The sequence below is a fragment of the Mirounga leonina genome, unplaced genomic scaffold, assembly GCF_011800145.1.
Source record: "Mirounga leonina isolate KUSES-001 unplaced genomic scaffold, KU_Mleo_1.0 Mir_170, whole genome shotgun sequence".
Taxonomy (NCBI): domain Eukaryota; kingdom Metazoa; phylum Chordata; class Mammalia; order Carnivora; family Phocidae; genus Mirounga; species Mirounga leonina.
Genome location: NW_023270433.1, coordinates 17,486,442 through 17,503,298, shown reverse-complemented (window position 1 = coordinate 17,503,298; position 16,857 = coordinate 17,486,442). Strand labels below are relative to the sequence as shown.

The following is a 16,857-nucleotide window of genomic DNA, read 5'->3' as shown; positions in this document are numbered from 1 at the left end:
AAAATGCAGGTGAAAGAGACTAGATTGTGCTCCAGAAAACTTTGTATTTGATGAAATTCTTAGAATGTCAGAGTCAGAAATGCTCTTCTAGATGATCTAAACCTGACTTTTTAAAGGTGTAGCCAGATCTAAAATTTGATGGAATGCCCAAACAGGAAGGATTCTTAGTGTGATCTAACCCTACTTGATGGTTATATGGAGTGGAAAATGAGGATCAGAGAGGAGATGGACTGGCCCAAGGTTGCACAGTATAAAAGCCACCGAGCCAAAGCATGAACCCAGGTCTCCTGACTCCAGGCCGGTGCTCTTTTCTCCTCCACGAGGCCACCTCCCACCCATGAAGCACCCCTGACAAGACAGTCCCTGGGTAACACTGTTCTCTCCATGTATTGGCTGGGGGCTCCCTGCAGCATATTCTCAGGACACTCGACACTCTAGTCTTTAAGAGCCCCCCCATTCTCCTAAGGCTCAGCCAGGAATGGCAAAACCAAGGCCAAGGCCCTGTGGCTGGTGCTTCCTTCCATCTCTGGATCAGTCCAGTGCTTGGAGAAAAGGAAGCTTGGATTACCTGGGCCCTCGTTCTGCTGAGTCGGCGGTCGGGGCAGCCAGTGTGACAGCAGAATTCGATCCCTCCTTTGACTCAGCACCAGGGCCTAGGAGACCCTCACCTGTCAGGCTCTGAGCCCTGCCAACGATGCTTATCGCCTTTGCCCTTGCAGGTGATCTCCTTTCCTCCTTAGCTTAGAGCTAATAGTTTGCCTCATGCCTGGGGCTGAAAAGAATGCCTGGAAGAGATACAAATGCTGGGTCCAGGGAGGAGCCAACAACCTGGAATGTCTGGAGGTAGCAACGATTGAGGAAAGGTTTTGGGACTCCTGAGCCCTCTACCCTAAGCCATGTCTGAAGTGGTCCCTTCACTGTCTCGTGCATCAGAGCTTCACTGATGCCTCTTATGTGCCCAGCACTACCCTAGGTTCTGGGAACACAGTGACCTTACTCAAGTGAAAACAGTAACTATGCTCTTCCTGAGTCCAGATGTGTGGTGTCTTCTTGCCCCTTGTCCATCCATGCATCCACGTATCCATCCATGAAGAACTGAACCATTTTACTGAATAAACATTGAAGGAACAAATGTTTGGTGAAGTTTTGCTCAAATCGCCACATGTTTTGTGAGGAAGTCTAGGATACAAAAATGGATGACACATAGTCCTGTCCATCAGGAACTCACAGTTAGTGAAGGAGATAGACAATTAAAGAAAGAATTCTAAAATATGTACCAAGAGCTGTAACCAGACCAAGTACAAGAAGCTATGGAAGCCCAGGACATCCTGAGGGTATCAGAGAAGGCATCTCAGAGGGGTGAGGTTGGAGCTAGATCTCGAAGGCTGAACTGCTTGCCTGAATACATTAGTAGTAGTAGCAGCCCTGAGAAATACCAGGGCTGGGAAAAATCTCTTAAGTGTCGGGGCTTTTCACATGTTATTCGCTCTCTCTAGACATTCTCCCTTCTCCACCTTCTCCTAATTAACCCCTCGCTCATCTTTCTGATCTCCACTGAAAGGTCATTTCCTAAGGGACACCTTCACAGAGCTCCCTGATGAGGTCTAGTCCTCTTACTCTTTAACAGCCTCATGGTACCTGTCCTCCGTCGCTCTTATCAGAGTTGAAATTGGCCAATTAGATGTGTGATTATTGGATTAAAGTCTGCCTCCTCACTGAAGCGTAAGTTCTGGAGGAGTAGGAGCTTCATCTGTATGACTCACTGTTACAGCTTTGTCTTTAGTGCAATGTGTAACATATAGTAGGCATTCAGTAAATATGGTTAAGTACAGGGTGCATGGATAGAGGGGTGGATGGAGGCATGGATGTGGCTGCAGGGTAGCTGGTGATGAGACTGCAGATTTTTTTTCAGGGGCCAAAAAAAGTTTCATTTATTTTTTTCTCTTTTTCCTCTTCTTTCCCCGCTACTCCTTTTACCAAGCCAGTTCTTTCATCCTAAGGGACATTGGTTTCCTTCCTTACTCTGTTTTATATGATATAAGAAAGATCATAAAGAACAGATCCCACAGGCAGATCTCCTTAGGCACAGAGCAAAACCAAGGGCTTATCCTTTGTTTGTTGTTTGAGCCTGTCTGCTTGGATATGAACGTAATAGTGTGTTTATTACAGCAAGTACCTGTCAGAGTCACACTTGTGTTCATAGCCATGCACATTTACACATGGACACCTGAGCACAGCTCTTGCCTGTTCTTGGTTCTGTCTTGCTGAGATTTTTTTTTAGACCCTAATAGGATAGTGATGAAATGGGATCTGGCATCATGAATTGGGAGCACAGAGCCTCGACGAATTTAGAGCAGAGATGCAAAGACCAGGGATGCCACATGGGAGGGACTCCTTGTGAGCTTGGTTCTCCCTGTAACAGGATGGGAAGGAAAGACCATTGGATCATAGGGGTTGTGCTGAGATGCAGTGGTCTTAGGCAACTGATGATATCTTTCCCATTGGTGAGTCACTGAGCATTAGAGCCCAATGTGAACTTTAATAAGAGAGGTCTTACTTTCAACTGCCTTCTGTATTAAAGGGTCACACAGTATTGCTTTTGGTGTGTGGAGGGGTACGCATATTGCTTTGAGAAACCAGCGGACTAATCCTGCCTCTTTATTTCACAATTGGGAGTCTTGAGGCCCAGAAAAGATAAGCCACTTAACCAAAATCACCAAGTAACCTCTCCAGTTGGCTGAGGTTTGTCAGACTAGAACCCAGGTTTTCTAAACCCCTCACAACTGCCTTTCCAGTATGCCAGTATAATATATGCAATTTCAAAAACATCACTAAAAGCCAAAGTTGTACCCAGTATTAAACTAGGTGACAGGGAGACAAAGATTGAGCTGGATATCGCCCGTGTGTTCAGTGAGCTCACAGTCTTACACCAGCTGCAGGTTCATAAACAGACATTAGAAAAAAACAGTGTGCTTAGTCCTTGGATGGGGACAAAAAAGTTTTAGGGGGTTTGCAGACACTCCTGACTTCCCCATAAGATTACTCTGGATTCAGATCAGTAATGACTTAACTCTGCATCTTTTCCTCATCTTTGGGGCACCACAGAGTTGGAGGAACACGGGGAAGAAAAGCAACACATCGGTATGTGCTAGATACAGACTAGAATGGCAAAGAAAAAACAGGACGTCAACTTAGATTTAAATCACTGCTCTGGCCCTGCCAGGCTGATATTGATTGGCTGAGTCCCTTTCTTGCTCTGAGCCTCAGAATCTTCATCTGAAAAGTGGGAATAGCAGTGCTCACCTCACATGTTGTTTGGAGAACAAAAAAGATGACAAACACATAAAGCATGTGACATCAAGGACATCTGTACTCCAATGCTAGAGGAGAGGGATCCCACAGACCATTGTGCCGAATTCCTATGAATTCTTAACATTTGATCTTGACAGTTCTTGGGCAGATTACATTCAGCTTATATTGTATTATAAATTATGTTTTTAACTACCTACTACTGGAAAAAGTAGGGGAAGGGTGCTCAAATTTTCTCATCATTTCCTCAAGTAAAATGAGTCCTACTTTAGAGAGATGTAAGTGATCTATCCTGTGGCTTTGCATACCCCAGCCTAGAAGCCTGTCTACCAGCAGAACCATAGTTGAGTTGGGGAAAACTTGGCTAGATAAGTCTTTACAAATGGTAGAAGTGATAACTTGTCCAAGGGGGTGTTGGCATCTGAGACCAGGTAGGCTGTCTACAGGGTTTTTAAAAGGATATGAGATAGCTGAACAATGGCAGGGCCATGCCCCACCCACTCCTGGATGCTAACAGACCACCTTCCTTTTGCCTTTCTGTCCACTTGCAGCCCTTCATGGGAGACAATTACTGTGATGCCATCAACAACCGAGCCTTCTGCAACTACGATGGTGGGGACTGCTGTGCCTCTACAGTGAAGACCAAGAAGGTAGGCCCCCCTGGGCAGCCGCCGCCTGCAGGTCTCTCCAGCTTCCTAGCCAGGAGCACCCTGCATGCTGGACAACTCTGCCCATAAGCTATGCTATATTGTATTGCATTTTTTATTCTTTGAGGCAGTAGTTGAGCTAATATTATGGGCTGGGCCCTGAGCTGGGTGGGCAGGCTCGTGAATGATCTTTGCAGACTTGGTTCCTAAAGCTTGGAGCCAGGTATGGAAGCAGACAAATACAAGTGTAATCAATACTTTCAGAAGGAGAGGATAGAGCACAGTGAGGGCCCAGGCCAGAGGTTGGAGAAAGGCTCTACCGAGGGATCAGCATTGACCCTGAAGCTTAAGGGATAAGGAGAAGGAGTGGGGAGGTGTCCAGGAAAAGAGTTTCTGGGGCAAGAGACTAGCTTGTAAAATCCTAGAGGGAACTTGCATTTTTAGGGAGTATGTCTAAAATCTAGGGGCAGAGAGAAGATGGGACATTCTTACCAAGGTAAGTCATAGCCTTTGATTATTTTATAATTTCTTTGGTTTTTCACACTTGTAAAATTAGGGGGAGTGGTCTTGGTTGTGATTTTCTTCCTTTCCATATTAGGGTGCAACAGGAATGATTCCAGTGTCTTGAGTAAAATTGGAACATTTGACTGTGATGCATACCCACCACTCACAAAAGAGTGGCCACCCCACTTTCTTCCTGATGAGAGTTGGGACCCCAGCCGAGAGCTAGGGGAGAGGTGGTCAGACTGGGCAACCTGGGTTGAGGAGTGCTCTGGTCATGAATGAGTTGATGGGGAGCTATTTCTGGTTTTGTACTCATCTACAATCTGAGCCAAAAAATCATTGGAGCTAATCTCTTTCTCTCTAAAGAAGGGGGAACGGTGTTCCTGAGACCGGTCGTAGTCAGTCTTGGAACTGCTATCAGTGATTATCTGGTCTAAACTTCTCATTTACTAATGGGGGCACTGAGGCCCATACAGGAGAAATGATTTGGCCACGGTGGCAGAGTGAGTGAGAGAAAGAGAGCAAGGCGTCTGGCTTGCTACCTAAGTACCTTTATATCGCATCATCCTTAAAAGAATTAGTTCCTTTAAGAAAGATGCTTTGACCCTAGAATGTGGGGATGAACAGGGCAAGACCCAAAAGAACACACTCAAACTGCATCTTTGGATAGATGACCAGGGCTGCTGAGGTTCTCTGGGGTCAGCCAGTCTTGTATGGGCAACACTTCAGCATGCCCACCCCCTCCTTTTTTTTTTTTTTTTAAACACTGGAGGTCAATACTTTCTGCTTAAATACAGTAGAATAAAATTCATTTCCTACTAATGACTTTTATTTTTCTCCCAATATGAAATAATGCATATTCTACTTTTTGGAAAATCCAGAAAGCAGAAGAGAACAACAGAATCATTGCTCATCTTACAACCCGGAAATAGCCATTGCTTTTCCTTCTGCCATATTTTACTGGGTTTAAGTGTGTGGTATTTGTACCTGTGTATATCTCACTGACATTCTAGTGTGGGATCCTGTTTTGTTCTGTTTTGACTTAGCCCAGGAAACCTGATACATAAGAATGATCTGATATTATTATAAACTTTCCAGCTGCAGTTTTTGCTCTATTATTATTTATTAGAGGGTTGTGATGTATCATAGTTTATGATACAGGCTGTTCACCTCAGGCTGTTCTTTTTAACTCTTGGGTTACTTCAGTTTCTCACAATGATAAATAATGAGGCTTGTGAATATCTTTGCAGATAAATATTTCTCCAGTTCTGTTCTTTGACAATTGCCTTTTAGAGCTGACATGACTAGGATAAAAGGTGTGAGCATTTATAAGGCTCTTGACGCCTGGTGCCAAGTGAATACAGCATACAATAGTGTCGATTTGACTTGGTGGAGTCCACCATTTTCGAAAGTGAATGGACAATGAAGTTTGTGTTTTAAATAGAAGTTTGGGTAGAATTATGACACAGTATTCATGTGACACCATCAGTGTAAGAGCAGATCTGATTAGAAGAATTTTCCTACCAACTAGAATTTATATATAAAAACATAAAAAAAAAAAACCTAATTTATTTTTATTGGGAGACTTCCTTAAATGGATTGCTGTTTCTACAGAGTGCATGGTAGGAACATGAAGTCATGAGACTGAGGTTCAGGTGCAGATTCCAAATGATTACAGTCACTTGAAAAAATATACATGTACACCAAATGGCCATTTTGACACTCTGTTCATACTGGGTTCAGTTGCAACAATTTCAGATGTCAGGACCCTTAGGTGTTGCCTCTTTAGTAAGGGACCCAGAGTAAGTTCTTTGCTAGTTCTGAATATGCTTCCTAGTCTTTTTTTTTTCCTTTCCTTTTCTACCCACATTATATATGTAATTTTGGCTTTCTGGGTTAAGAGATCCCCTTCCACTTTAAATTGGAGATCCTTCTTATTGGCTGAGGCTGCAGAATGCAGATGGCCAAGCTTCCTTCATTGAGTGAGATGCATGTTCCTTGAGCATCTGGGAGGGCTCAGCACTGTACCGAGCTGTGTGCCCTGGGCAGAGTCTGGACAGACTGGCCCCTGCCCTTGCGAAGCTCGAGGCCCGTTAGGGGAGCCAGGCATCCAACCAGACACTGTAGTGCCTTTGTCAAAGGGCAGCAAAGGAAAGGAGCAGGATCTTATGGAGATCAGTGTGAAGATCAGGGAAGGCTTCCCTGAGGAAGCAATGTCTACACTGAGACCCGAAGAGTGAGTAGCTTTCCTGGAGAAGGTGAGTGGTGGTTGAAGACAGGATGGAGAGGCCTGGAAGCACTATGTGGGAAGTGTGGATGGCAGAGCCTGCTGCCTTCTCTTCTGGTGCAGATGGCTTTGCCAACTGAGGCAGTTGCCATAGTTGTTCCTTATTCACAGTATTTGGTGTTTTCTTTGGATTTGAGGTTCCTGGGAGTCTGACTTCTGGAGGAGAAAGGGATCTCAAATTAAACTTGTACTTCCTACCATTCAAATTCCCCAGTTTAACTGGTAAATAACCTCCAGCTTCTCAAATGCTTTAACACTCTCTTGTACACGCCCAGCTCCACTTCCTGCCGTAGACTGGTTTATCGAGACAGCAGGTGGAGAAATAGAGAATGAAAAAGGCACCCCTACGTGAACTGCCACAACTGTCAGACATCCTGCCAGACACGTGTCCTCCATCACCTTCTTGAATCCCCGTGGCAACTCTGACAGGTCTCTGTTAGCCCAGCTGCCCAGGCGAGCCAGTTTGGGCTCAGAGCACTTGCAGGACGTGCTTGAGTTCACTTGGCCACTAGTGGCGAGGCCCAGATTCAAGCCCGGGCCTGCCTGACGCATGAGCCCAGCTCTTTCTTGTGCGTGGGGCCGACTCCTCAGTGTGCCTGGGCCTAACCCTCGCAGTTCTGGCTGGAGACAATTCACCGTGAACCCCGACTGCCAGGGAACCTTGGATGGGGGGCCACTCCCTTGGCCAAGATGAAAGCGGCTTTTCCCAGCAGCAAAGACAGGGTGGGGAATGGTTGAGGCTCCCAGCCTTGCCAGCCATCCCTGACATCCCAGACAGCAGTTTCCTCTGAGTGGAAAAAAAGTCCTGCTTTCTATCTCCAGCTTCCCCAGCAGGAAGCCTCTTACGGCAGGAGAGGAGCCAGAGGCTGCCTTCCGCCCTCTCACTCCCTGCTCCGTGCTGATGGTCCTGGTCAGTTCCTAGCTGAACTCTTGGCCCCAGGCACCCATCATGGGGCGTTCCCTGCCTACAAGCACACAGCCTGGCACTCAGAAACTCACAGGTAGGGCAGATTTGCTTCATGCACCTTCCACAGCGACAGTAATGTCATTAATGGAGCACATACTATGTGTCTGGCCATGGTTTGGAGTCTCTGTACCTCTTGTCTCACTTTGAGACCGCAGGAAAAACCGGACCAGGTAGACACAGTGGAGGCTCAGAGAGGTGAACTCCCTTGTAAGAGGTGACAGAGCTGAGTGCAGGCGTTAGGATTTCCTGGCTCCGAACAATAGTCACTACTATTTATGGAGGGCTTACGATGTGCCCTGCATAGTGGTAACTGCTTTTGCAAGTGCCATCTCTTTTCATCACTCCGTCACCCTATTGTAGGTGCTGTCTTGTTAGCCTCATTTTATAGACAAGGCAGCTGAGGCTGAGAACGGCTGAGGTCCCACGGCCAGCAAGTGGTAGAGCTGAGAGGGAAACCTTGTGAGCCTGAGTCACGAGGAAGTTGCCTCTAACCCCTATTCTGAACATCTAGTTGTAATGAGCTTGCATCTTGCCCAGGCATTTTACCCTTCCCCTGGTGGGTGGTCTTCTTCCTTCCTAGTGCGCCTGGACAGGAGTGCCAGGATGAACTCAAGGCCAAGGGTAAGCACACAGCATCTTCTCCCAGATGTCCTTCTAGTGAACTCTCTAACTTAACCTCTTCCCAGTCTCCGGGGCTCAGGCCTCCTGGTCACTTGGCCCAGAATGATGTCTGTCTGCTCCCTTCATCCTTCCTCCCCTTGTTGGTCTGCCCAGACGCCAGCTGTTCCCCACATCTGCCTTGTGGGGTGACCTGGGCCCGGCTGGCAGACAAAAGCAAGTGCAGGAAACCCAGTCTGACAGCAGTGACCATTTTCCCATCCAGACACCTGTCTGCAGTGCGAGGCAGACAGGAAGGGGTGGGACTCAGCTTCTTAGCGTGTCAGTTTATTATTTTCCTGTTGGAGCCTTGAGGAGTCTCGAATACAGAGATTTCCAGAATGGTTGCTTCAATAATTTACCCTCATAACAAAAAAAATTCATTTATAATTGGAATCATCCTAAGGAAGCATGTGTTGGAGGTTTAAGGGAAGAAGGGGAAACAGCCTTATTCAACATAGCAAGGTTTTGTAAGGCATGGTGGCCTGAAACACTACTTATGGTCATGGTTTAGACAGCTGCTAAGAGACTGATTCTGGAAGATGTCTGGGAAGTTGGGGTGTAGTCCCAGTTCTGTGACTTACTTTTGTGACCCTGGGCAGGCCAGGCTCACCTTTGGTTTTTATCTCTTGACATTTGGATGATATTCATGTCTAAGGATTCTCCATCTGGCTTCCTGAGGGAATTGGCCATTGGTGAGAACCTGCAGGCTTTTTGGGGCAGAGACCAGTAAAGATTAGGAAGAAATTAATCCCAGAAACATCTCAGCACAGGATTGCATGCCCAACTGATGACATTAAGTGTAGGGTTGTAATATTTATTTGCTAAATCTAAGTGAAAACGTGGTTTTGTAGGGAAGGACATTATACCCAAACATAGCCCATTGGTCTAAGGAGTCTAGTCATTCTAAAAATCCTTAGATGGACAGCAGCCTTCTATGCTGCTGGGTGGTCCATGCTAAAGGGTTGGGTATTGGGCTGCAGAGTTGGTGATGTCCATCAATGGCTCTTAAATCTCAAATTAGCAAACAGAATGGTCTTCCTAAAACAAGTCTTATGGTATCACACCTCTATGCAAAGCCCTTCAAGTGTCTCCCCATTTTACTTAGAGTAAAAACCAGGCCTCCCAATGACCGATAAGGCCCTATGTGCCTTACTTCTCCATTACTTCTCTGACCTTACCCCCTACTATCAGTACCTTCCCTCACTTAACTCCAGCCGTCCAGCCAGGTGTCCTCCTACCTTACAGACTTTGTCACTGGCTCCTCCCTTAGCCGAGAACATTCTTCTCTATTCATCCACATGATTCACTTCCCCTCACCTCCTCCAAGTCTTTGCCCAAGTGTCAGGTTCTCAATGAGCTCCATCCTGACCACCCACCTTACATTACCCCTGGCAGTCACGCACCCATTTGCTTTGGATTCCACTTTTCTTTCTTTCATAACCCTGATCACCTTGGCACTATAAAATATATTTATTATCTCATAATTCTTAGCCCCTTGCCGATCAAATGAAAATTTCGTGAGGTCAAGAATGTGCATCTGTTTGTTCAGTGATGTATCAATAGTTCTGATGTACCCCACTGTTGAGCACCTGCTATGGGACAGATACTGTTCTAGGCCATGAGCAAGATGGACCTGGTCCCAACCATGCTGAGTTCATGTCTTGTGGACTAGTGGCCACATATTTAGAGTATATTAAGTGCTAACAGAGACAGAGCCAGTGAGGAGAGTCAACAAAGCTTCCTGGAGAAGGAAACACCAAAGGTGAGACATGAAAGGCATAGTAGGTCTTAGCTAGGTAAAAGGAGTAGGGGGGTGGAGGACCAGAGATTAGGATGCAAGAGAAAAGAGTGTTTCTGGCAGAGGGCACAGTCTGTGCAAAGGTCCAGACATAAGGAAGCATATTAAGGAAACCACAATTCCCTAAGTGTGGCTAGAGCACAGAATGAGAGGGGATGTAAGTAGTAAGAGGTAAGAAAATGAGCCTTGAGCAGACTTTTTAAACCAAGCCAGGGAATCTGAACCTTATCCACACAGCGTAGGAGTGTTCAATGATTCTAATCACTGAACTAGTCTAGAGGATCCTAGAAGGCTTCCTGGAAGAGGGGCTAGACATGTTTAGCTTGGAAGATTAATAAAAGACAACAGGAAGATGACTAAACAGACTACACTAATTCCTCCTTGTCCCAAAAATCACTGGCTTCTGGAGTGTTATAATTTTTCTCTATTTGAGGTGTAGCTTTGACTTTTTCATGTGGCTGAATTAGACACTCATTTTAGTTTGATCCTACAAAGGGATCAGACCCTTCTATCCCCCCAAATTATCATCCTCATAACCATTGTCAACATCATCATGACCACCATCAACACCAACATCACTGATCTCACTGTCACCCTCATCATCCACCACCATTTACTGAGCATATATTATATGCCATGTACCATGCTAAGTGCTATACATGAATTTTATACTTTACCTAAAATACTTTCAATGAGCAGGACTGGTATTACTTCCATCTTACAAACAGAGAAACTGAAAGGAAAGTAACTTGCCTAACGGCATACACTAAGTCACCAACAGGGCAAGAAATCAAACCCAAATCTCATTCCCTTTTCTCCACCTTACCCTCCACATGAGCACTGTTTCCACATTTAAACAAGCCTCTGTATTCATGGACTCCTCCATGCCCTGTGCCAGGCATGTATCTACCCTACCTCCAAGGAGCTCACAGGGAGTCCTTGTACTTGACATCACACCTTGGTCTACTGGATCTCATTAAATCTTTCCATCAACACGATGAAGTCCTTGGGACTCAGAGTGGTTAAGTGACTTGCCCAAGCTCCCACAATGGGCGGGTGGACAGTTAAGGCTTTCTGATGTTTGGCATAGGATGCATCTTGCTCCCCACACTGCACGCTCTGCTTGTGACCTCCCTGTTGAGTCTGAGTCAGAATCCCGCCCCTGCCTGTCTCCCAGCGTCAGAGGACCTGCAGCCAGGGCCTTGTGGTGCATTTGCCTGGGCTGCATTCCTGAGCAGCTCTCTCACACACACACACACACAGATGGAGGTGTTATCCTGGGCAACTCACCCAGAGGAGAAACTCCTGTGCCTGAGCACCATCTCCAGCCCAGAGGAAAAAAAAGAGAGAATCCTGGCCTTTAGTCATTGACCTGGGCTTGTTGACAGAATCCTAGAGTGGGTGGCCAAGCCATTTATGGGATAGCCTAGACACATGGTGCTGGGAATCCCAAATGTAAACTGGCCACCACAGCGTTTGTGCTGTGGGTGGTAGGTTTTCTTGGGAGGCCATCTGTGGGAGAAGGTAGGAAGCTGCTTGAGGAACCAGGGAATCTGGGAATTGGGCTCAGAGCTGACTTTACCAGGATGTGGCCCTTTTTTCTGTGCTTCAGTTTCTTCCTCTTTCAAAAGGGGACCTTGACTCCTGTTCTGCCTGCCTCCTTGGGGGGGGGGGGGGCAGTACCAAGGAGTGGTTACAAACAAGGATGCAGATCACAGGCTACCTGCCAGCCAAGTGACTTACCTCTGTGCATCTTAGTTTTCTCTAAGATGTAAAAATGGGGCTAGTAAAAATAGCTACCTTATTAGGGTTGCTGGGAAGAGTGAGTGAGATAATGCACACTGGGTTAATTCAGCCAGGCACATAATAAAGGGATAAAAGGCTATTGGCTGTAAAAACATAAAGCAGCAGTCAGCCTGGCCAGGTTGTGAAGGAGGAGCCTTCTTACTCTCTCTGGCTGAAAAGCTCTCAGTGTTTGGAGTGGACTTTCGAATTCTATGTCATCTAGTTAGTTACTGATGGGTAGTGAGGCCCGGGGCAAGTTTGCTTTGTTCTAAATGTTCTGAAACCTCTATTTTCTCATCTGCAAGATGGGTTGCTAACAACGGTAGCCTCACAGGGTTGTGCAGAGTGGACTAGCCAGGAGGTAGGAATTACCTGGCACATGGAAGGCCCTCAGGAAGTGCTTGTGTGTGTGTGTGTGTGTTAAAGTGATGTTCACTGCTGTGCACCTGCCTCTTCCAAGTCAGACCGAGGAACACCTGGGAAGTGGCTAGAGCTGCTAGTCTCTACCCTTCTGTTCCCACTTGTAGGCCCTTGATTAGGGAGGAAGCTTGTGACTAGAGGAGACCCCAGGGCAGGCTCTGAACAGGCAGTTCGCTAAGATGCCAGAGGCAGGCAGGTGGAGGAAACAAGATGCTGTACATCTCCTCTGCACTAGGATCTCTGTGAGCTGGTTTGGAGACATTACTTCATTGACTCCTCACCAGAATCCGGTGAGGTCTTTCCGAGGACCCTGGCCTTACAGTGGTTAAGACGAAGTCCCCAGGGTGCCAAGGACTTGCCAAAAGTCAAGCAGTACCTATGTGGAGCCCACACGGGAACCCAGGCTTGTCTGCCTCCTAAACTCCTAGCAAGGGCTCAGTAAATGCAGCTGCATGCACAAGCATGCAGTGAAGACAGGAAGGCTCCAGATCTGCCTCCTGAGACCAAACCTTCTAGACTTTGTTGTATTCTGATTGGGGTTCCTTCCCTCAGTTTCCAGACATGTTCCTCTGGGAAAATGTTGAAATTGCCTGGGTTGACTTGGGGAAGGAAGAAAATGGTCATACCACGCCCACTTAGCCACGGTGGCCAGACTGGCCAGAGAAGCAAACTGGTGGTGGGGCCCTCCAGCTGATGACTTTGGAGAAGCTGAAGGACCTGGGGATGGCAGAAAGGGCAACATGCAAGACAGGGCTTATGTGAGAAAGCCTAAATTCCCACATCCTTTCTGGCCAGGGCTTGGGCCTTCTGCTTTTTTTTCTCAGACTGAGAAGGCTTTTCAGACAGACGGGAAGGTAGAGACCATTAAAATTGAATCTTAATGCACAGGTAAGGAAACTGAAGCCCAGAGAAAGGAAGTAACTTGTACATAGTCACATAGTAAGTGAGGGCAAGAGCAGAGGCTCCCTGCCTTGGATCTGGGTACATATTCGTGCATTCATTTGTGCCTCCATTCATGAGTCCACCGAGGGCCTGTTAGGTGATGTATAAAGACCTAGGTCAACAACAGACAGGCTCCCTGCCCAGACTGAGCTGGCTGGCATACAGGTCAGAGCAGTTCAGCACAAGAAGGGCTTACATAGGATGCTGTGATACGGAACATAGGTGATGGCACCATTTCTGGTCAGACCAATGGGGGAGGAGGTGACACCTGACAGGAGGCCTCAAGAGTGGAAGAAAAGCTGGTCAGGAAAGAGGAGGGAGGGCAGAGGAACATTAATGGCTGGAGACTTGCTCAGATGGTGGTTCTCTGTGTAGGCTGTTCAAGAGTGTTGCGCCAGGGACGCCTGGGTGGCTCGGTTGGTTAAGCGGCTGCCTTTGGCTCAGGTCATGATCCCAGGGTCCTGGGATCGAGTCCCACATCGGGCTCCTTGCTCAGCAGGGAGCCTGCTTCTCCCTCTGCCTGCCTCTCCCCCTGCTTGTGTTCTGTCCCTCTCTCTGACAAATAAATAAATAAAATCTTAAAAAAAAAAAAAAGTGTTGTGCCAGCCAACAGAGGAAAGGCCAGACTCACAGAAGAGTGTTCATGTAGAAGGAAGCAACATTAGTGATCCACACAACCTCCTGAATGTGTGTTCTACCACAGAAAGCCTTATCAGTTCAGTAATTCCAGTTAATCTACCACGATAATATAATTATGTTTTACTTTTGTAAGGTATACAACAGTGATCTCCTATTTTGGTGTCAGTTTTTCAAAAAAGTTTTGATTATGGGCCAAAAAAAAAAAAAGTAGGAAAACATTTGGAGTATTTGAGGAACCAAGAAGTAAATAAGCCACAGAAAGTGAGGAGGAGAAGGGGACCAGGAGAGGTCCGAGAAGTGTGTGTGATCAAATCATGCAAGGCCTTGATCTCATGGTAAGGACTTTGGGTCTTATTCTAAGAGGTCTGTTCAATTTTTGCCTATGTGAGGTGCAGCAGAAAGCATGAGTGCTAAATCAGATGTGAAATTACCTCTAATGGGTCACAGAGATGGAGAGAATTGTGCACACAGGACGTTAGAGGTAACTGGATCATTCTAATGTTAGAATGTGGGCAGGAGAAGAGAACAGATAAAGGAATGGGTTGAGTTGAGGACAAAGAAGCTGCTGAAGTCAGGGAGGTAGGAGAGAGGGACGACAGGCAGCAAAGGTGTGACAGATGGTGAAATGTGAGCTGGTGGGAAATTTGATTCAGCACATATGTATTCAGCATCAACCATCTCCTGAGTGTTAGACCACGTGCTGGGGCTTCTGGATGTTTATTCTTGTTTGATCTTCACAACCATACGAAATACAGTGTTTTTAAAAACCACCCTTTTATAGACGTAGAAACGAAGGGTCAGGACAGTGAAGAGATTTTCCCAAAAGTGTTCAGTGACTATGAGTCAAGCAAGGATGCCAGTCCAGGTCTCCTGGCTCCCGTGATGGTACTCTCCCCACTTGACCTCAGTTATTAAATTTGGACTTGGCTCTGCCATCGGAGCCCCCACTTGGACTGGAGGATTTCTCTCTCTGTCTCTTCCAATTCTAACATTCTCTGCTTCTCTTAGAGATACGGAGGTTGTAGAAGAATACTCTAGATTAGAAGGCACAGTCTCCACAAAGGCAGGATGACCGGGAAGTAATTGTAAGCAGAAGGACTATCTGTGAGAATGCTTCCCGTTCTTGGGAATGCCTTATGAATTTAAGTTGAAGAGAGGGACAGAGTTGTGCTAGTCATGAGTATAATGAAAGGAGTAAGTAAGTAAGAGATGGAGAAATGAACAGACCTTGATTCCATTCGATGGCTCAGGCCCTGAGAAAACAAGAATGAACAAGACTGACGTAGTTCCTGCCTCACTGAGGGAGAGATGAGGGGACAGATATCTGTCATTTGATTGACCTATGTGCGGAGCATATGCCAAGAATTGTGTATTACATGGTTTTCATCTATTCCCTTATCCTTTATCACAACCTCAGGAGGTATATGCTTTCATTATTCCCATTTAATGAATGAATTAACTGAGGCTCACAGAAGTCCTCACATGCTCAAGGTCACAGGAGTAGGTGAGAGAGCTGGGGCTTATACTTCAGTCTTTTCTTTTAAATCGTTGCAAAATTGCAGGAGGGGGAGTGGTTGAGAGGGAGGGAGTGAAGGAAGGATGGAAGGCCAAGAGGCAGAGAGAAGAGTTCGATATAGAGAATGAGTCCACAAGCTAGGAGGACAAAGATGTTCTCTGAGACGGTGTGAGCACTTGGAGACCCTACCTAGGCAGGAGGCGAATGAGGTCATTAAATCCATCTGCGCAGATGGGGACCCTCTGGGAAAAGTTATATGCAAATATCATGATGCAATGAGGTGCAATCTGAAATCCACTTGCGTTAGCTCAGGCTGGGGCTCAAGCAAGGACCGCACTGTGCTCTTTGGAAAGATCATCTGCTGAATGAAGACGTTTGCTCTTTCTCTCAGTTTCTAGAAACGAAAGTCAGCTCAAGGTCACAGAGCGTGTGAAGGGATGGACGGGGACCAAAATTCAGGCTTCTGCCCCACGGTTTTTTTCCTTAGAGAGAGTGCATGCGCTTGAGAGCGGGGAGAGGCAGAGGGAGAATATCAAACAGACCCATACCCAGCACAGAGCCCAGCTCGGGGCTGGATCCTGAGATCATGACCTGAGCAGGAATCAGGAGTCAGATGGTCAACCGATTGAGCCACCCCGGCGCCCCTCCCCCACTTAAAAAATATTTGTTTAAAAATTTTTCCCAGCTTTCATAATATATGTGGATAACAAACCACGTTGTACACCTCTCACCCTTTCTTACTCAAAATCTGCCCCTGAGAGGCTTCAAACCAAACTTTATGCAAAATCTCTATGTGAAATGTCCCCCACCAAGAGTTCAGGCCCCCTGGAAAGTGGTCTGAGCTTGCTGGGACATGCTCTTGTTGTTTTCATCCTTGCCTCCCCCGATCAAAATTCCCAGCATATGTCTGTCTTAAAAGATACTTTCATATACTTTCTTTCACTTGACCCACCACAACGGCCCTATAAGTTAAGTATTCCATTGTGCCAGTCTTATCAACCAGCTCTGGTACAGTACATTACAATTTTCACCCATGATTTCCTTCAGCCATTAGTTCCCAGGGCAAGGTGGAGCTGATAGATACCAGTTCTACAGCTGGGAACCTGAGGCTCAGAAGTAGCTTGCCTATTTTAAATACCATGTCCCAGGGCGCCTGGGTGGCTCAGTCGTTAAGTGTCTGCCTTCGGCTCGGGTCATGGTCCCGGGGTCCTGGGATCGAGCCCCACATCGGGCTCCCTTCTCCGCGGGAAGCCTGCTTCTCCCTCTCCCACTCCCCCTGCTTGTGTTCCCTCTCTCACTGTCTCTCTCTGTCAAATAAATGAATGGAATCTTTAAAAAATAAATAAATAAATAAATAAATAAATAAATAAATAAATAAATAAA

General features: G+C 46.5%; 1 protein-coding gene across 1 annotated transcript in view; it reads left to right on the top strand.

The window, feature by feature from the left end:
* Nucleotides 1–16,857, top strand: part of PAPPA (pappalysin 1) — a 240,175-nt gene that overhangs the window by 217,606 nt on the left and 5,712 nt on the right. Inside the window, exon 22 of the mRNA XM_035016597.1 lies at nt 3,861–3,959. Within this exon, the coding sequence (XP_034872488.1) occupies nt 3,861–3,959 (99 nt within the window). The remainder of the gene's footprint in view (nt 1–3,860; nt 3,960–16,857) is intronic.